Source organism: Marmota monax, unplaced genomic scaffold, assembly GCF_021218885.2.
Source record: "Marmota monax isolate L192 unplaced genomic scaffold, Marmota_monax_Labrador192_F-V1.1 WCK01_AAM20220418_F8-fsc00092, whole genome shotgun sequence".
In the NCBI taxonomy this organism is placed as follows: Eukaryota; Metazoa; Chordata; class Mammalia; order Rodentia; family Sciuridae; genus Marmota; species Marmota monax.
Genome location: NW_026692583.1, coordinates 1,777,996 through 1,794,723, shown reverse-complemented (window position 1 = coordinate 1,794,723; position 16,728 = coordinate 1,777,996). Strand labels below are relative to the sequence as shown.

Sequence of the window (16,728 nt, the reverse complement as noted above, 5' to 3'; positions counted from 1 at the left end):
CTGAGCTTTTTTCCCAGCCCAGATAAAACTGTATTTTTAGGGGATGCAAGGAAATGGAGCCAAACACAATGGTGCATGTCTGTAATCCTAAGGTCTTAGGAGGCTGAGGCAGGAGGATTGCAAATTTGAGATTGTTGGGCAGTGAAGACCTTGTCTCAAAATAAAAAGGGCTGGGGGTGTAGCTCAGTGGTTCAGTCCCCAGTAACCCCCCCCCCCCCAATAACACACACACACACAAAAAAAGGCAAGTAAATTATTAATTACTCAGCTTATGGTGGTTTTCCGGGAAAGTGAAAATTGGAGCCATTGTGTTCAGGAAGTGATATTTAGGGGGCTTCTGTGTTGCTCCTTAAAGAAAGAAATGTTTCATTTTTTTCTTTGGTACCAGGAATTGAACATAAGGACACTTAATCACTGAGCCATATCCCCAGCCCCCTTTTTTTTTTTTTTTTGAGACAGGGTCTCATTAGGTTACTAAGTGACTCGCTAAATTGCTGACCTGGCTTTGAACTTGTGATTCTCCGGCTTTAGCCTCCCAAACAGCTGGGATTACAGGCATGTGCCATGGCAAGATGAAATTTCTTAGATGGTTGAAGCCAATCTTGAACATCTATTCATGTTGTGCCAGACTTCCTGAGAAGGAGCCACTGGGGTTACAGGTGTGTGCCACCATGCCTGGCTCTCTTTTCTTTTTTCTTTTTTAGAACTAGGGATGGAACCCAGGGGAATTCTACCATTGAGCTATATTCCCAGCCCTTTTAAATGATCACGCTAAGTTGCCCAGCCTGCCCTTGAACTCCCAAGTCTCCTGCTTCTACCTTCTGAGTAGTTAGGATTACAGGCTTGTGCCACTGCAGCCTGCCATGTTTTAAAGTTCAATACAGTATTGTGTATTGCACAATGAAATGTGAGTAGTTTTTTTGTTGTTGTTTTTGATTTGTTTGTTTTGTTTTTAGGGGTTTTTTTTTTAGTTCTGGGGACTGAATATAGGTCTCACACAACCCTTTAAAAAAAATTTTTTTTTTCTATTTTGAGACAAGATCTCATTAGATTGCCCAGGCTTCTCTTGAAAATGTTTTATAAGAATTATCTTCTAAGAAATGTCTTAGTGCACTTTTAAAAATATATATATATATTTTTAGTTGTCAACAGATCTTTATTGTATTTATATGTAGTGCAAAGATTGAACCCAGGGCCTCACACATGCTAATCAAGCACCAGACCACTGAGCAACAACCCCAGCCCTCTTAATACACTTTTTACTCTTTAACTACTGCCCTTAAAAATACTGCCTTTTAAGCATCAGATCTAATCACAAGTTGTTGATGAAATTTCCCCCAGGTGAACTACATAAAAGAACTGAAATAATTAAGTCACTCACGAAGAAGGTAAAAGTCCTCGAGTCCAATCAAACTGAATGTCAAACAGTCCTTCAGAAGACTCAACTGCAGCTTCAGGAGATGGCTCAAAAGGCAACACATTCTTCCCTCCTCTCTGAAGACCTTGAGGTTGGCTTTATTTTTTGATAAGCTTTACTAGTCCAAATTCTGTGATCCAGTTATTGAAAAATTAGATGTAAATGTTTCCATTAAAAATTCATATGCATGTATGTAGGAAGGTATGTGCATAGATGTATATCTATATGCTGTTAATGTGTGTGTAGACAATCTCCATCCATCTGTCTGCCCGTCCATGCATCCATCCATCCATCCTAGTTTTGTATTCTTTGTACTATTTTAGTCAGAAGCATGGTACTATCCTATCATGGATGTTAGGCTTCCTTATTACCCTTGTTGAACTGTTTTGCTATTTGGTTTAATAGCATCTACCATTTTATCCATAATGGATTGTTTGGAAAGCCTTTCTCAAAATCTGAAATGAGTTTCATCAAGTTTTGGTAGACTCAAATTTTGCTTTCTGGGCAGGTGCAGTGTTGCACACCTGTTATCCCAGCTGTTTGGGAGGCTGAAGCAGGAGGATTGCAAGTTCCAGGCCAGCCTGGGTAACTTAGTGAGTTCCTGTCTTAAAAAATAAAAAGGGCTGAGTATGCACCTTAGTGGTTTAGTGCCTTGGGTTCAATCCCCAGTAACACACGTTTACACACACACACACACACACACACACACACACACACACAATTCTGCTTTCTAAATTCTGAGTTTTATCTGTTATGATAAATATATCTATATCATGTTAATAGTATATTAGTAATAATATCTGTAAGACTGATTTTGTGTGTCTAATTAGTGAATCAATGTATCTTTTTTGAGCTAATTTGTTATGAGGTAGAGAAAAAGACAGCTGTTTTTGTTGTTGTACTGGGGATTGAACCCAGGAATTCTTAACCACTGAACCACATTCCCAGCCTCTTTTATTTTGAGACAAAGTCTCATAAGTTGCTTAGGGCATTGCTAAGTTGCTGAGCTGGCTTTGGACCTGTGATCCTCCTGTCCCAGCCTCCCAAGCCTCTGGGATTACAGGCATGTGCCACTGTGCCTGAAGCAGCTGTTTTTCATATTCTTGTTTCATAATGATATCAGTACTGATCTTGGTAATATAATGAGCCTTAATTCATAAGCATGTAGTAAGCATGTAGTTTTTTTCAGTACTGTTCTAGTTCATTTCTAGCTATAAAATAAGTAAAAAAATGATTCTAGACTCTATTAATATGTTGCATGAAAAATGGAAGATATCTTTAATAAAATTTATTATTTAGAATAGCTTTAGGGTCATAATAGAATAGAGCAGGAAGTATAGAGAGTTCCACTTGTGCCCTGTCTACACACACACACACACACACACACACACACACACAACCTCCCCTCTGCAGATGGCCTGCATTGCAGTGGTATGCTTGTTAGAATTGATGAATCCAGGTGTTAACATTTATGTAAACTAAAGCCCACAGTTTACATAAGTGTTCACTCCTTGTGTTTTATATTCTACAGGATTTTGACAAATGTAAAATGGTGTATATCCACACCCCACAAAATGCACAAAATTCATTAAAACTACTTTATTTCATGGAAGCAAATCTCTTACTCATCCAGTTCTCATTTGTTTTTTTTTTTTTCTTTCTCCACGATCCAAAATTATACATTAAAATTTTAGGAAATAGACATGTTTACAAACATAACCAGTGTAATTCAGTATGGCAAATGCAAATATTGAGAGGATGCTAGAGTTAATGAAGAAATGGAAACTTGTATTCCTTTTTGATGATTCTTACTCAGCCTACTTTTTTCCTTAAAAAAAAGTTAAAAAACAAAATAGGGAAGTGAGCATGGATTGTGGCTAGTAACAAATGAAAAATTTAAAAGGACTCAAAGAGTATTTTCTGTGTTGTTCCCTTGTAGGCTAGAAACGAAAATCTCAGCAACACATTAGTGGAACTTTCTGCTCAGGTAGGACAATTACAAGCTAGAGAACAGGCTCTCACTACAATGATAAAACTTAAGGTAATTAAAAATAATTATATCTCCAGTTGCCAGAACATTTTGTAGTTTACAAATCATATTCACATACTTTATCTCACCTAAGTCCCTTAGCCACCCATAAATGCAGAGCTGCCAAAGTTGCTTTTGTTTTAAATTCTTATTTTTTTTTTTTTTTTTTTTTTTAGAATTTTAATATTTATTTTTTAGTTCTCATTGGACACAACATCTTTTGTTTGTATGTGGTCTGAGGATCGAACCCGGGCCACACGCATGCCAGGCGAGCGCGCTACCACTTGAGCTACATCCCCAGCCCCTTAAATTCTTATTTTAGAAATGAGAAAAACAGGGCTGAGGTTGTGGCTCAGTGGTAGCGCGCTTGCCCCGCATGTGTGAGGCATTGGGTTCGATTCTCAGCACCACATATAAACAAATAAATGAATAAAGGTCCATTGATAACTAATAAAAATTAAAAAAAAAAAAAAAAAAGAAATGAGAGAAACAAAATCATGTCCCCAAAGCATTGAGAGAGGAGGCAGGATTCCACTTCTGGACTTTTGTCTCTGAGGCCCATTCCATGGCCTGGCATGCCTGAGTTGACTTGTTTTCTTCCCAGGTACTCATTGTTAGGTATTGTGAAATTATTGGCAAATTGCTTACTAACCCTTTTTTTTTTTTTTAATGGAGAGGAAAGCTGTTATCAGTCAGGGAATTGATATAGTCATAATGTTAGATAAAGTGATCTACAATCTCTTCTAATGTAACATGTCTTTGATAGTTGGTAACTAGGGGATGAGGTTGAATGATAATGCTAATTCATTTGTAATTTTTCCCAACACATTGTTTTGACGTGATCATGGGCAAACTTTTTTAAAATTAAGGAACAAAAATATCAAAATCTACAAATTAGTTTAGTGGCATCAGTAACAACATGGTTGTGGGACATGGTGTACATGCCTGTAATCCCAGCCATTTGGGAGGTTGAGGCAGGAGGATTTCAAGTTTGAGGCCAGCTTTAGCATCTTAGTGAGGCTCTAAACAACTTAGCAAGACCCTGTCTCAAAATAAAAAAATAAAAAAGGTTTCAGATGCATCTTGGTGGTAAAGCATCTCTAGGTTCAATCTCCAGTAACAAAAACCAACCAACCAGTATGCTGTCCATCTTAGCAAACTCTCTGGCAAAGCAGTGAGTATTAATGAAGATGGTGCAAAGATATTACCCCCCACATTAGAATAGTGGATTTGTGAAAAAGCAGTGCATGGAGAATTGGAGTTTTTATTTTGATGAAAAATAATAGTATTAGAACAAATGCCCTGTAGGGCATGCTTATCAGGGGAGAAAGGAGCCCTAGGTTTTAGGCTGAAAGAGATAGAGTGACAGTTGTGTATCTACTGGCATTGACAATTGTGCTGTTGTATGTAGTAGGACTTTGTGTGTGTATATGTTTCCTATTGGTCTGGTCATATAATTCAACAGTTTTTGTTGGTTTGGATGTTTTGTTTTTCAGGCCTGGGAATTGAACCCAGGACCTTCGACATGCTTGGCAAGCACTGTACCACTGAGCTACACTCCCAACCTTTCCATTGTGGGTTTTTTTTTTTTTTTTTTGGTACCAGGGATTTAACTTGGAGGCACTCAACCACTGAGCCACATCCCCAGCCCTATTTTATATTTTATTAGAGACAGGGTATCTCTCACTGAGTTGCTTAGCACCTCACTTTTGCTGAGGCTGGCTTTGAATTCACGATCGTTCTGTCTCAGCTTCCCGAGCTGTTGGGATTACAGGCGTGTGCCACCGCTCCTGGCTCCATTGTTGTTGTTTTTGTTGTTGTTGTTGTTTTTAAGTATAATTATTTTTAGTTATAGTTGGACACAATATCTTTTATTATTTATTTATTTTTATGTGTCGCTGAGGATCAAACCCAGGACCTTGCCCATGCTAGGCGAGCACTCTACTGCTGAGCCACAACCCCAGTCCGCCATTGGTTTTTGAATGGTTTGCTCCAACCCTTTTTATCTCCTTATAAATCCTCCTAATATGAGATGTGCAGAATAAGTTTTTTTTTCCAAAATGCATATATGATGTTGTAGCAAAAAATGCTTATGCTTAAGCAGGGGTAAACCTGTTAATAATAGTTATTTCAGGAGAGTGGGGTAGGTTGAAAACTCTTATTATTTTAGACTTTTAGGTATTGTTTAACTGGATTTTTAGTACATACCTATTTGTGATTCAAAGACCCTCAATAATAATATTTTCTAATTTGGCTATGCTCATAGTGAGTCTTGTAGTCCTGTCTCCCTTTTTTAGTACTAGGGATTGAACCCAGGGACACTCAAACACTGAGCCACATCCCCAGCCCTTTTTTGTATTTTATATAGAGACAAGGTCTCACTGAGTTGTTTAGGGCCTTGCTAAATTGCTGAGGCTGGCTTTGAACTTGAGATCCTCCTGTGTCAGCCTCCTGAGCCACTGGGATTACAGGCGTGTGCCACCATGTCTGGCCAGAGTCTGGTCATCTTAACAAACTGAAAGAAGGGAGGAAATGTTGGACTTAAGGGATTTATTTGTAATGCAGAGAATAATTTCCCGGTCCAAATGCTGCCACCATTTCTCTTGCTGTGCCAATATGTTATGTCTGGTTCTAAACTTTCCAAGAGACAGTAGGTATAATGATAGCACATGGCTTCTGAGGCCAGTCAGCTGGGTTCGAATGGTGGCCCCATCACTAACCAGTTGTACAGTCATGGCCAAGTAACAATCCCTTCAGGAGTCTGTTGATTCCTCCATCGCTCAGCAGTAATAGTGTCTACCTCATAGAGTCACGGTGAAGATCAATGAGTTAACATGAAAAGTGCTTAGAAAGAAACCAGGGCACCATGAGGCCTGAGTAAATGTAATCTTTTCTTACTGATTAATTGGAATTTTAAAATCTAGCTTAACAGTTTTCAACTTGGTTTTTAGGACAAAGATATTATTGAGGCAGTCAATCACATTGCGGATTGTTCGGGTAAATTTAAAATGTTAGAGCATGCTTTACGTGATGCTAAGATGGTGGAGAATTGTATTGTGAAAGAAAAGCAAGATTATAAGCAGAAATTGAAGACACTTAAGATCGAAGTCAATAAATTAAAAGGTAAGGAAGAGAAGCAAGTGTAAGATGGTAATATGCTATGTTGGGAATATATTTCTTCATTTGGGTTCCCTTCATCTTGGAGTGAATGGGGCTGTTCCTGGCTTTGGGTTCTAACATGAAATGTCTGTTTCATTTACATAGAATTATGTTGCAATTTTTGTGTTACAAGATAAATAATAAAATTGGGGTAAACTGCATAATGTATCATATTTTTAAAAAACTCTTGCCATAGTTTAGGTGGCTGTACCAGTTAGCAGTTGCTGGTATGTGGCTCCTAACAGACAGTGGCAGTGTCTCAGCAGCATGGGTCCTGACAATTATTAAATTCAGTGTTGGAAGAGGGATTTGGCTGGTCTTGGTTGGACTCAGAGACCTCTCAAAAAGCTCATCTGGGGCAGTTCTGCTCCATGGGTCTTCCATCAGCTAGCCGAGGCATTTCTTCCCACAGTGAAGCCAAAACTTAACACAAAAGCAGACTCTTAAGATGGAGTCCTGGAGCTGACATGCGTCACTTCTGCTTTATTCTGTAGGCCAAAGCAAGTGATGTGGCTGAGTGCAAAGTCAGGTAGTGGGGAAATACACTGTGCTCTGTGCAGGAGGCATTGCAAAGTCATATGCAGGGAGGGATGAGGAGTCACCACTAACAGTCTGCCAGAGTGCCTTGGTGACTGGTGTCTGAAGTAGGACCAAGCCTATGATTCAAAGCCATGTCAGTTCACTTCTCTCCGATTCTTGAAATTTTATAGTGAAATGAAGGCAAAGTATGCCAAATGCCTTTGTATATATTTGTTATATATAGTGTATATATTTAAATGTGGATATGGGTGATGATGTCAGACTTTAAATTTACAAAGGGTATGGAGGCAGCCCTACTTTTCTCTGGCCTTTCCCCTTGGGCAGGTTGGGAGGTACAGAATAAACTGATTGAAGAGCTATCTTTTTTTTTTTTTTCTGCTCTGGGGATTGAATCCAGGGGCATTTAACCACTGAGCCATGTCCCTAACCCTTTTTATGTTTCGAGACAGGGTCTCATTAAGTTGCTTAGGGCCTTGCTAAGTTGCTTAGGGCCTCACTAAGCTGCTGAGGCTGGCCTTGAACTTGTAATCCTCCTGCCTCAACATCCTGAGTTCCTGGGATTACAGGCATGTACCACTGTGCCTGGTGAGGAGCTATTATTTTAGTCTTAAATCTGCACCTATACTATCACATTTTATAAATGGCTGCTGCATTAGACGAGAGGACTGACCCTACTGTGGAACAGGCCACCTTAGAAGCAGCTACAGAACTGTGGCAGGGAATCATTCTGCATCTATGTAGTGTGAAGTGCCTCAGGAGGCAGCAAGGTCTTCTTCTTGGATAAACCAAGCAAGAGAGTGATGTGGAGAAGGTTCTTATGTATTCCTGAACAAAATGACTCTTTACGTTTCTTTCAACTAAAAAATTCTGAAATTACGAAATTTTATCTTGGCTAATGTAATTTAAAAGACTCAGCATTTTAAATCTTTGACCTGTGGTAAATATCTTAGATTTTGTTTTCATTTGTAGCTTCTGCTAAGATTACAATCATATTATGAGTCCTGCGTTAGTGGGAATAGACTCTGTCCTCTCCTTTAGATCAACACTTGATAATTCAGGAATACATTGTAAATATTCAGTGTTTATTGAATATTTAATCCATTTTTCAGTGAAATATTCAAGTGAAAAAATTCTTGTATTAATATTTATGTATTATAAATATTTTACAAATTCAGTATTTAAAAAAAAAGTAGGATATTGAGAATTAGAACAGAGAATGAAGGAAATAGACTCATTTAGTCTCATTGGACTGGGGAGGCAAATTGGAAGAGTTAGATGGGAACCGAAACTGGACAGTGGGCAGAACTAGCCCTGTGAAGACCTGGGCCAAGCACCTTCCAGACAGGCCATGCATGTGGTGCACACCTATGATGCCAGTGATTTGGGAGGCTGAGGCAGGAGGATCAGCAACTCAGACCCTGTCTCAAAATTAAAAAGGAGGGCCTGGGCGGTGGCTCAATGGTAGAGCACTCGCCTAGCATGTGTGAGGCACTGAGTTCAATCTCAGCACTACATAAAAAAATAAATAAATAAACAAAACAAAGGTATTGTGTCCATCTGCAACTAAAAAAGAAATCCTTAAAAAAAAAAAAATTGAAAAAGGACTGGGGATGTAGCTCAATGGTAAAGATCCTCTGGGTTCAATCCCCAGTACCAAAATCCAAAACAACACAACAACAACAAAAAACCCTTCCAGGCAGAAGAAACAGAAAATGCAGAAGCACTAGGGTGGGTTTTAAGGTTGGGACTTCTTTTTTTTTTTTCCTCTAACACCAACAAATTCTCCATTTCTTCAATGCCAACTGAGTGTTCAAGAATTCAGTTCAGTTCAACTCAACACTGTCTACCTGGAGTTAGTGTCAGATCCCACAGGTGGTGGTGGTGGTGATGATGATGATGATGATTTGGGTTCTGGGGTTGAACTGAGGGGTACTCTACCACTAAGTACATCCCTAGTCTCTATTTTTTTTTTTTTTTTTTGAGACAGGGTCTCCCTTAATTGTTAAGGCTGGCCTCAAATTTGCAATCCTCCTGCCCCAGCCTCCCAAGTTACTGAATTATAGGTATGTGCCACCACATATGATTTATTTATTTATTTATTTTTGATTCTTTTTTTTTATTATTAGTTGTTCAAAACATTACAAAGCTCTTGACATATCATATTTCATACATTTGATTCAAGCAGATTATGAACTCCCATTTTTACCCCGTATACATATTGCAGATTCACATCGGTTCCACATCCACTTTTTTTACATACTGCCATACTAGTGTCTGTTGTATTCTGCTGCCCTTCCTATCCTCTACTATCCCCCCTCCCCTCCCCTCCCCTCCCTTCTTCTCTCTCTACCCCATCTACTGTAATTCATTTCTCTCTCTTGTTTTTTTTCCCCTTTCCCCTCACTTCCTCTTATGTAATTTTGTATAACAATGAGGGTCTCCTTCCTTTACCATGCAATTTCCCTTCTCTCTCTCTTTCCCTCCCCCCTCTCGATCCTGTTTAATGGTGATCTTCTTCTCATGTTCTTCTTCCCTATTCTGTTCTTAGTTGCTCTCCTTATATCAAAGATGACATTTGGCATTTGTTTTTTAGGGATTGGCTAGCTTCACTTAGCATAATCTGCTCTAGTGCCATCCATTTCCCTGCAAATTCCATGATTTTGTCATTTTTTAATGCAGAGTAATACTCCATTGTGTATAAATGCCACATTTTTTTTTTATCCATTCATCTATTGAAGGGCATCTAGGTTGGTTCCACAGTCTAGCTATTGTGAATTGTACTGCTATGAACATCGATGTAGCAGTATCCCTATAGTATGCCACCACATATGATTTAGCCCCCATAGTTTAAAGACAGACTTCAGACACCAGTCACAAATCTCAGGGAGTCCCCTCTACTTCTGACTGGCAGTAACTACCTCCTTGGGTTGGATTGTTTCCTAGAATGGTTCATAAAACTCAGGGAAACACTTTACTTCCTTTTCTGGTATATTATAAAGGACACAGTTCAGGAATAGCAGGTGGAAGAGCTGGATTCCATGCACAGAGCTCCTATTCCTTCTCTGGAGTGCTACCTGAATATGTCCATGTATTCACCAAACCAGTTTTCCTCAAGTTTCATATCTCCTGTTCAGAAATTTTTATAGAGCTCAGTCTCCAGGCCTGCCTCTCTTTCTGGGAGGCAGTGGGTAGGGCTGAAAATTCCAGCTCTCTTCATCCCTAGATCTTGCTGTGCCCAGAGCCAGCTGGAAGCTACCTAGGGGTTGGCCCTTCCTAAGTAACCTCATTAGCAAAAACTGTGGTGCAGTCTTTCCAGTGACAGAAGACAGGAAAGCCAGGATTTTAGATCTGTGCCAGAAACAGAGGCCAAAAGCTGAATTTATTTTTCCTTATAATTCATCCATGTCCTAGGAGCTGAAGGAAAAAAGGGGGAGAGGATCAAGGAAAGGGACATAGCCAGGTCACACTGGCTTTGAGATTGTCTGCAACGAAGGGTATTGACTTCATTCTGAGTTCAGTAGGAGGACTTCTTATTGAGAAATGGCACGGGCAGTTTTTATTTGTAAAGATTGCTGTGTGCAAGCTGGGCTGTGCAGGAGGGGCAAGGCCAGAGCAGGAGACCAGCCAGACAAGAGGTAGCAAAACCTTGGATTAGTGTTGCTGCCAGGAACATGGCCAGATGTCCAGCTTTCAGATGAACTGGTAGTTTGTGCTGAGGACATAAGGGTTCTTCATAGTGTATAGCTTCCTAGGAAGCCAGTATTTATTTGAGGAATTTTTTTCCTTCTGTTTATGAAGAGGACCTAACAGAAAAGACAACGGAAAATAATGAGCAGCGAGAAGAGATCATTCGCCTTAAGCAAGAGAAAAGCTGCCTGCATGACGAATTGGCTTTTACTGGTAAAAATAAATAAATAATAATAATTACAGTGATTGAATAGTTAAATGTTAATAACCTAAACTTTCTATGGTACTGCTATGACAGGCTAGTGGAAATACACCTGTCTCAAAACAGGTTTTGGTGTTTTTTTGTTTTTGTTTTTATTGCCCTTTGAGGAATTGGTGAGGGACCAGGTAGGGAATTTTAACTGTAATTAAGCTTCCAAGTAACTGTTCCCTTTTCTGTGAGATGAGGACCTGTGCTGAGCCTATAACTCTTCTTCTCACTGAAAGCATAATATTCCTTTAAAACTCATTTAGGCCAGGTGCAGTTGTGTACACCTGTAATCCCAGCATTCAGAAGGCTGAAGCAGGAGGATTGTGATTTTGAAGGCAGCCTCAATAAGAGCAAGACCATGTCCCTCCCCCCAAAAAAAGTTATTTGAAAAGAATTTTATATATTGATGTAAGGAGGATGTTTATTTTATTTTGTAGTACTGGGGATTGAACCCAGGAGTGCTTTACCACAGAGCTACATCCCCAGCCCATTTATTTATTTATGTTTATTTACTTATCTGTTGATTAATTCATTTTTTCCCATCTGTTTATTAATTGATTGATTGTACTGGAGATTTGATGCAGGGCCTCATACATTCTGGACAAGCACTCTGTCATGGAGCTACATCCCCAGGACTAGTAATTTTTTTTTTTTTAATTTTGAGACAGGGTTTTCACTAAGTTGCTGCTTCATACTTGTGGTCCTCCTGCCTCAACCTCCCAAATAGCTGGGTTATAGGCATGCACTACACTGCCTGGCAAGGACAATGTTTATAATTCTGCAAATTCTCAATAAAAATGAGGAATTCAGTATTTTCCCAATTTTGCAAATTAATTACCTGTAGTAATTGCAGTTGGAAAAATATTCATGTGTAAGTCATGAATGTAAGTATATTCATATGCATTAGTATGACCCTAAAATAAGAATGCCGATGCATTTTCCTTGACTAAGCAAGTTTCCCCATTTGCAGTCTTGACTCCTCTGATAACATGAAAACTGCCCCAGAATCTCCACTAGTGATGACCTGTCCTTTCCCGCTCCCTATTGAGAATCTCTGATGTGTAGAGCTTGTGTACACCCCTGTCAGCGAAGGTTTTATTAGGCTTTCATTTCAGTAGTCTGTATTAGGAACATCATAGATTTGGAGGTGAAGTTCCAAATAGAAAATTAGATTAGGGTTGGGGATGTAGCTCAGTCAGTAGAGTGCTTGCCTCGTATACACAAAGCCGTGGGTTCAATCCCCAGCACCAAAAAAGAAAGAAAGAAAGAAAGAAAATTAGATTAACGCCTTTTGGTGTACACTGTTACCTAGCCTCAATACTCCTCCTTCTAGGAAAAGAATACATTTCTACAGATTAAAGGGAAAGAAAACAGTATTATATTTAAGATTTTTTTCAAATACTGTGGAATTCTTAATTTTAATCTTCTGTGACTAAAGATTGGGGGAAGCCAGGCATGGTGATGTACACCTGTGTCACAGCTACTCAGGAGACTGAGGCAGGAGGATTACAAGTTTCAATCCAGTCTGGACGTCTTAACGAGACCCCCATCTCCAAATAAAATTTTTTTTAAAAGGGCTCCCCAGGGCTGGGGATGTGGCTCAAGCGGTAATGCGCTCGCCTGGCATGCACGGGGCGCTGGGTTAGATCCTCAGCACCACATAAAATAAAGATGTTGTGTCCACCAAAAACTGAAAAATAAATATTAAAAAAATTCTCTCTCTCTCTCTCTCTCTCTCTTTAAAAATAAATAAATAAATAAATAAATAAATGGGCTCCCCAGCCCTTTTTAGTTCAGTGGCAGAGCTCTGCTAAGCAAATCTTTTATACAGGGCCCTGGGTTCAATTTTGAGTACCACCAAAAAAAAAAAAAAAAAAAAAAATTGTGGGGAAGGTGCAGTTTTCTATCACCAGAGGTCACTGTTTCCATTATTTCTAGTATGGCTGGCTCTCAAAATTATATTCTTACGTTACTAAAGATGTAGCATATCCCTAGCTTTACCATTGAATTTGGAGAATCTTTGGATCAACATTTGTGTGTTAGTAATTTTACTAATTCTTAGGAGCTCATAGGTCTACAAAGAAGTTAGTACTACAGAGCTAGGATTGTGGCTCAGTGCATGTGTGGGGCACTGGGTTCAATTCTTAGCACCAAATGTAAATAGATGAATAAAATAAAGGTCCATCAACAACTAAAAAAGAAAAAATTTAATAAAAAAGAATTTAGTATTACAAAAATGTTATAAATAAAATGCCCTGGAATGTCAAAGGAAAAATAAAAGTTTATGGGATATTTTAACAGTCTCTGTCTCTCTTTTTTTTTTTTTTTTTTGCAGACAAGGTCTCAACTGCCCAGGTTAACCTTGAACCTCTTGGCTCAAGTAGTCCTCCTCCAAAGGAGCTGGAACTATAGGTGTGAACCACCACACCCCTCCAGGGCTCCCTTCTTTTTGATTTATTAGTCTTTATTTATACATCCAATTTTTTTTTTTTTGGTACGGGGGATTGAACCCAGGTGTGCTCTACCACTTAGCTATATCCCCAGCCCTTTTTATTTTCTATTTTGAGACAGGGTCTTGCTAAGTGCTTAGGGCCTTGCTAAATTTCCCAGATTGGCCTTGAACTTGTAATCTTCCTGCCTCAGCCTTTGGAGTCACTGGAATTATAGGTGTGTGCCACCAAGCCTGGCATTTCCACTGTTTAAATAACTGATTTTTCTTTTTTCCTTTATGCATATAATTGAATTCAAATAAACAGAATGTAACTATATAAATGATGCCAGTTCATTGTTTTTATGTGGTTTTGTGTGGTGTTGACTTGTCTGATATAAAGAAATAAATCAAGGGCTGGACACTCAGCTCAGTGGTAGAGTGCTTGCTTAGCATGCTCAGGATCCTAGGTTGGATCCCCAGCACCACTCCCACCCCACCCACCCCACCCCCCAAAAAAGGAAAAAGTAAGATGGAGCTTAGATCTGCTTTGGAGGCCTGAGCATGAAGTGTGTGGGGTGTGACTTCCCACAGAGGACTCCTCACTCTTTTTTCTGCATGGTCCTTTGTATCCACTAGCAAACACCAACGGAATACTGTCTGGGTAGAGTTGAGTCTGCAGCGCATATTGTTCTTAAATGTTTTTGCAGTGTATCAAATGTACAGTGATTGCAAATATTTTTATTCCATCTAAGAGAAAATAATGTGAAAAAAAGCTTCTTTTATGAAAGAACCATATGTAAAAGTTGTAAACTTCCATTTCAGGTGCATCCGGTTTTAGAAACCAACATGTATCATTAAGGGTCTTTTTTTCCCCCCTAGTACTGGGGATTGAACTCAGGGGTATTTACCACTGAACTACATCTCCAGTTCTTTTTACTTATTTTGAGACCAGGCCTTGCTAAGTTGTTGTGGCTGGCCTTGAGCTTGTGATCCTCCTGCCTCAGCCTCCTGAATTGCTGGCAAAATTTATTTTTAATTGAGACATAATAATTGTAAATATTATGGGATACAATATGAGAATTTGATGTATGTATACAATGTGTAATGATCAAATCAGAATAATAACATTTCCATCTTCTAGTATCAATTTCCTTTTTTGGTGGTACTGGGGATGGAACCTATGGCCTCGCACATGCTAGGCAAATTCTCTACTACTGATACATGCCCAGCCCCAATTTTTTTTTTTTTTAAAGCTCAATGGAAAGCATTTTATTTTTTTAGAAAGAGAGAAAGAGAGAATTTTTTTTAATATTTATTTTTTAGTTTTCGGCGGACACAACATGTTTATTTGTATGTGGTGCTGAGGATCGAACCCAGGCCGCATGCACACCAGGCGAGCGCGCTACTGCTTGAGCCGCATCCCCAACCCCAGCCCCAATTTTTTTTGTTATTTGATTTCTCTGTTCTTTGTGAAATAATTTCTTCTTAAGAATAACATTAATCTTTTCTGGTACAGTACCTTAGATTCTTTAGTTCTTGTAGGTTCTTATTTTCCACGTTTTGAAGCTAGTTTAAAAATATTCATTTGTGGGACTGGGGTTGTAGCTTAGTAGTAGTTCACTTGCCTTTCATGCATGAGGCACTGGGTTCGAATCTCAGCACCACATAAAAATAAATAAAGATATTGTGTCTATTTACAACTAAAAATACTTTTAAAAAATATTCATTTGTGGGCAGTGGGTAGGGAAGAATGAAGGAACTTTGGATTGTGCAGAGGGAAGTGAGGGGAGGGGTGAGGCTGTGGGGTTGGGAGAGACAGTAGAATGAGAAAGACATTATTACCCTATACATATGTATGATTACACTAGTGGTGTGACTCAGCACCATGTACAGCAGAGGAATGAGAAGTTATGCTCCATTTTTATACAATGTGTCAAAATGCATTCTACTGTTCTATATAACTAATTAGAACAAATTTTTAAACAGAAAAGTTTAAAATATATATACATACATATATATGTGTGTGTATGTATGTATAATATATATAAATGCCCTACTGCAAATCTGGTCACACTAAAATATCCATGCTTCAGCAAAATGTTTATAAAGTCTTTGCAAAAAGTGAAGATTTTAAAAAGTAATTGTTCCTCTCTTAGTCTTTTTTTGCACTAAAAAACTGAGAATGTAGATTGAGGTTGAATATCCCTTATCCAAAATACTTGGGACCAGAAGTGTTTCAGGGTCTTTGGGATTTTTGGAATAGTTGTATGTACATAAGTAAACATCTTAGGGACGGAACCTGAGTCCTAAACAGGAAATTCATTATTGTTTCATATACACCTTACACTTATAGCCTTTAGGTAATTTTAAACAGTATTTTTAGCATGCTTACATTTTTTTTTTTCCAATACTGGGGATTAAACATAGGAGTTCCTTACTACTGAGCCACATCTTCATCCCTTTTTATTTTTTATTTTGAGACAGGGTCTTATTAAGTTTCACAGGCTAGGCTCAAGCTTGAGATCTTCCTGCTAGCCTCCTTAGAATCCATTAGGTATACTTGACCTGTATCCCTATGCATATTAAAGATAATTCTCATTGTGATTATCTGGCAAGTGAAAAGGGTTTTTAGGAAGTAGGAAACCTTTAAAAGAGTGTCTGGCTTTTACAAATAGAAACTCATTTGTTACCTTATGAGGTTTCCTTAGAGGTACAAAAATCTTTAGTCAGTGAGAATTTATAAGAAGGACTTGATTGCGAGATTATATCAGATTGACTTGCATGATGGCAAAAATAGTGATTTCCTCCCCTGTCATGTTTTCATGTTTTTTTTTTTTTATGTTGTTCGAATTTTTTTTTTTACAATGAAAACAGTCCTAAGTTACTTGTAAAATATGAAAAAAGTTAAAAATAAAATAACATATATCAAGTATAGAGATTTGGAAATCATTCCCATCCCATTTCTATAATAAGAAAGACAAATAAGCCTTCCATCTAAAAATAACCTTTTTTGGGGCTGGGATTGTGGCTCAGAGGTAGAGCGCTTGCCTAGCACGTGTGAGGCCCTGGGTTCAATCCTCAGCACCACATAAAAATAAAAAAATTAAAAAAAAAAAAGATATTGTGTCCAACTACAACTAAAAAATGAGTATAAGAAATAAAAAACTGGGCTGGGGATGTGGCTCAAGCGGTAGCGCGCTCGCCTGGTATGCGTG

The 16,728-nt window shown here is 38.6% G+C and overlaps 1 protein-coding gene across 8 annotated transcripts in view; it reads left to right on the top strand.

The window, feature by feature from the left end:
• Positions 1-16,728, top strand: part of Ccdc62 (coiled-coil domain containing 62) — a 41,816-nt gene that overhangs the window by 6,711 nt on the left and 18,377 nt on the right. For 6 of the 8 annotated variants that reach the window (XM_046446074.2, XM_046446082.2, XM_046446081.2 and 3 more), the window contains exons 3-6: positions 1,342-1,508; positions 3,357-3,458; positions 6,398-6,569; positions 10,944-11,045. In XM_046446074.2, coding sequence (XP_046302030.1) covers positions 1,342-1,508; positions 3,357-3,458; positions 6,398-6,569; positions 10,944-11,045 — 543 coding nt within the window. The remainder of the gene's footprint in view (positions 1-1,341; positions 1,509-3,356; positions 3,459-6,397; positions 6,570-10,943; positions 11,046-16,728) is intronic. The other 2 variants (XM_046446077.2, XM_046446078.2) reach the window with 2 other exon arrangements.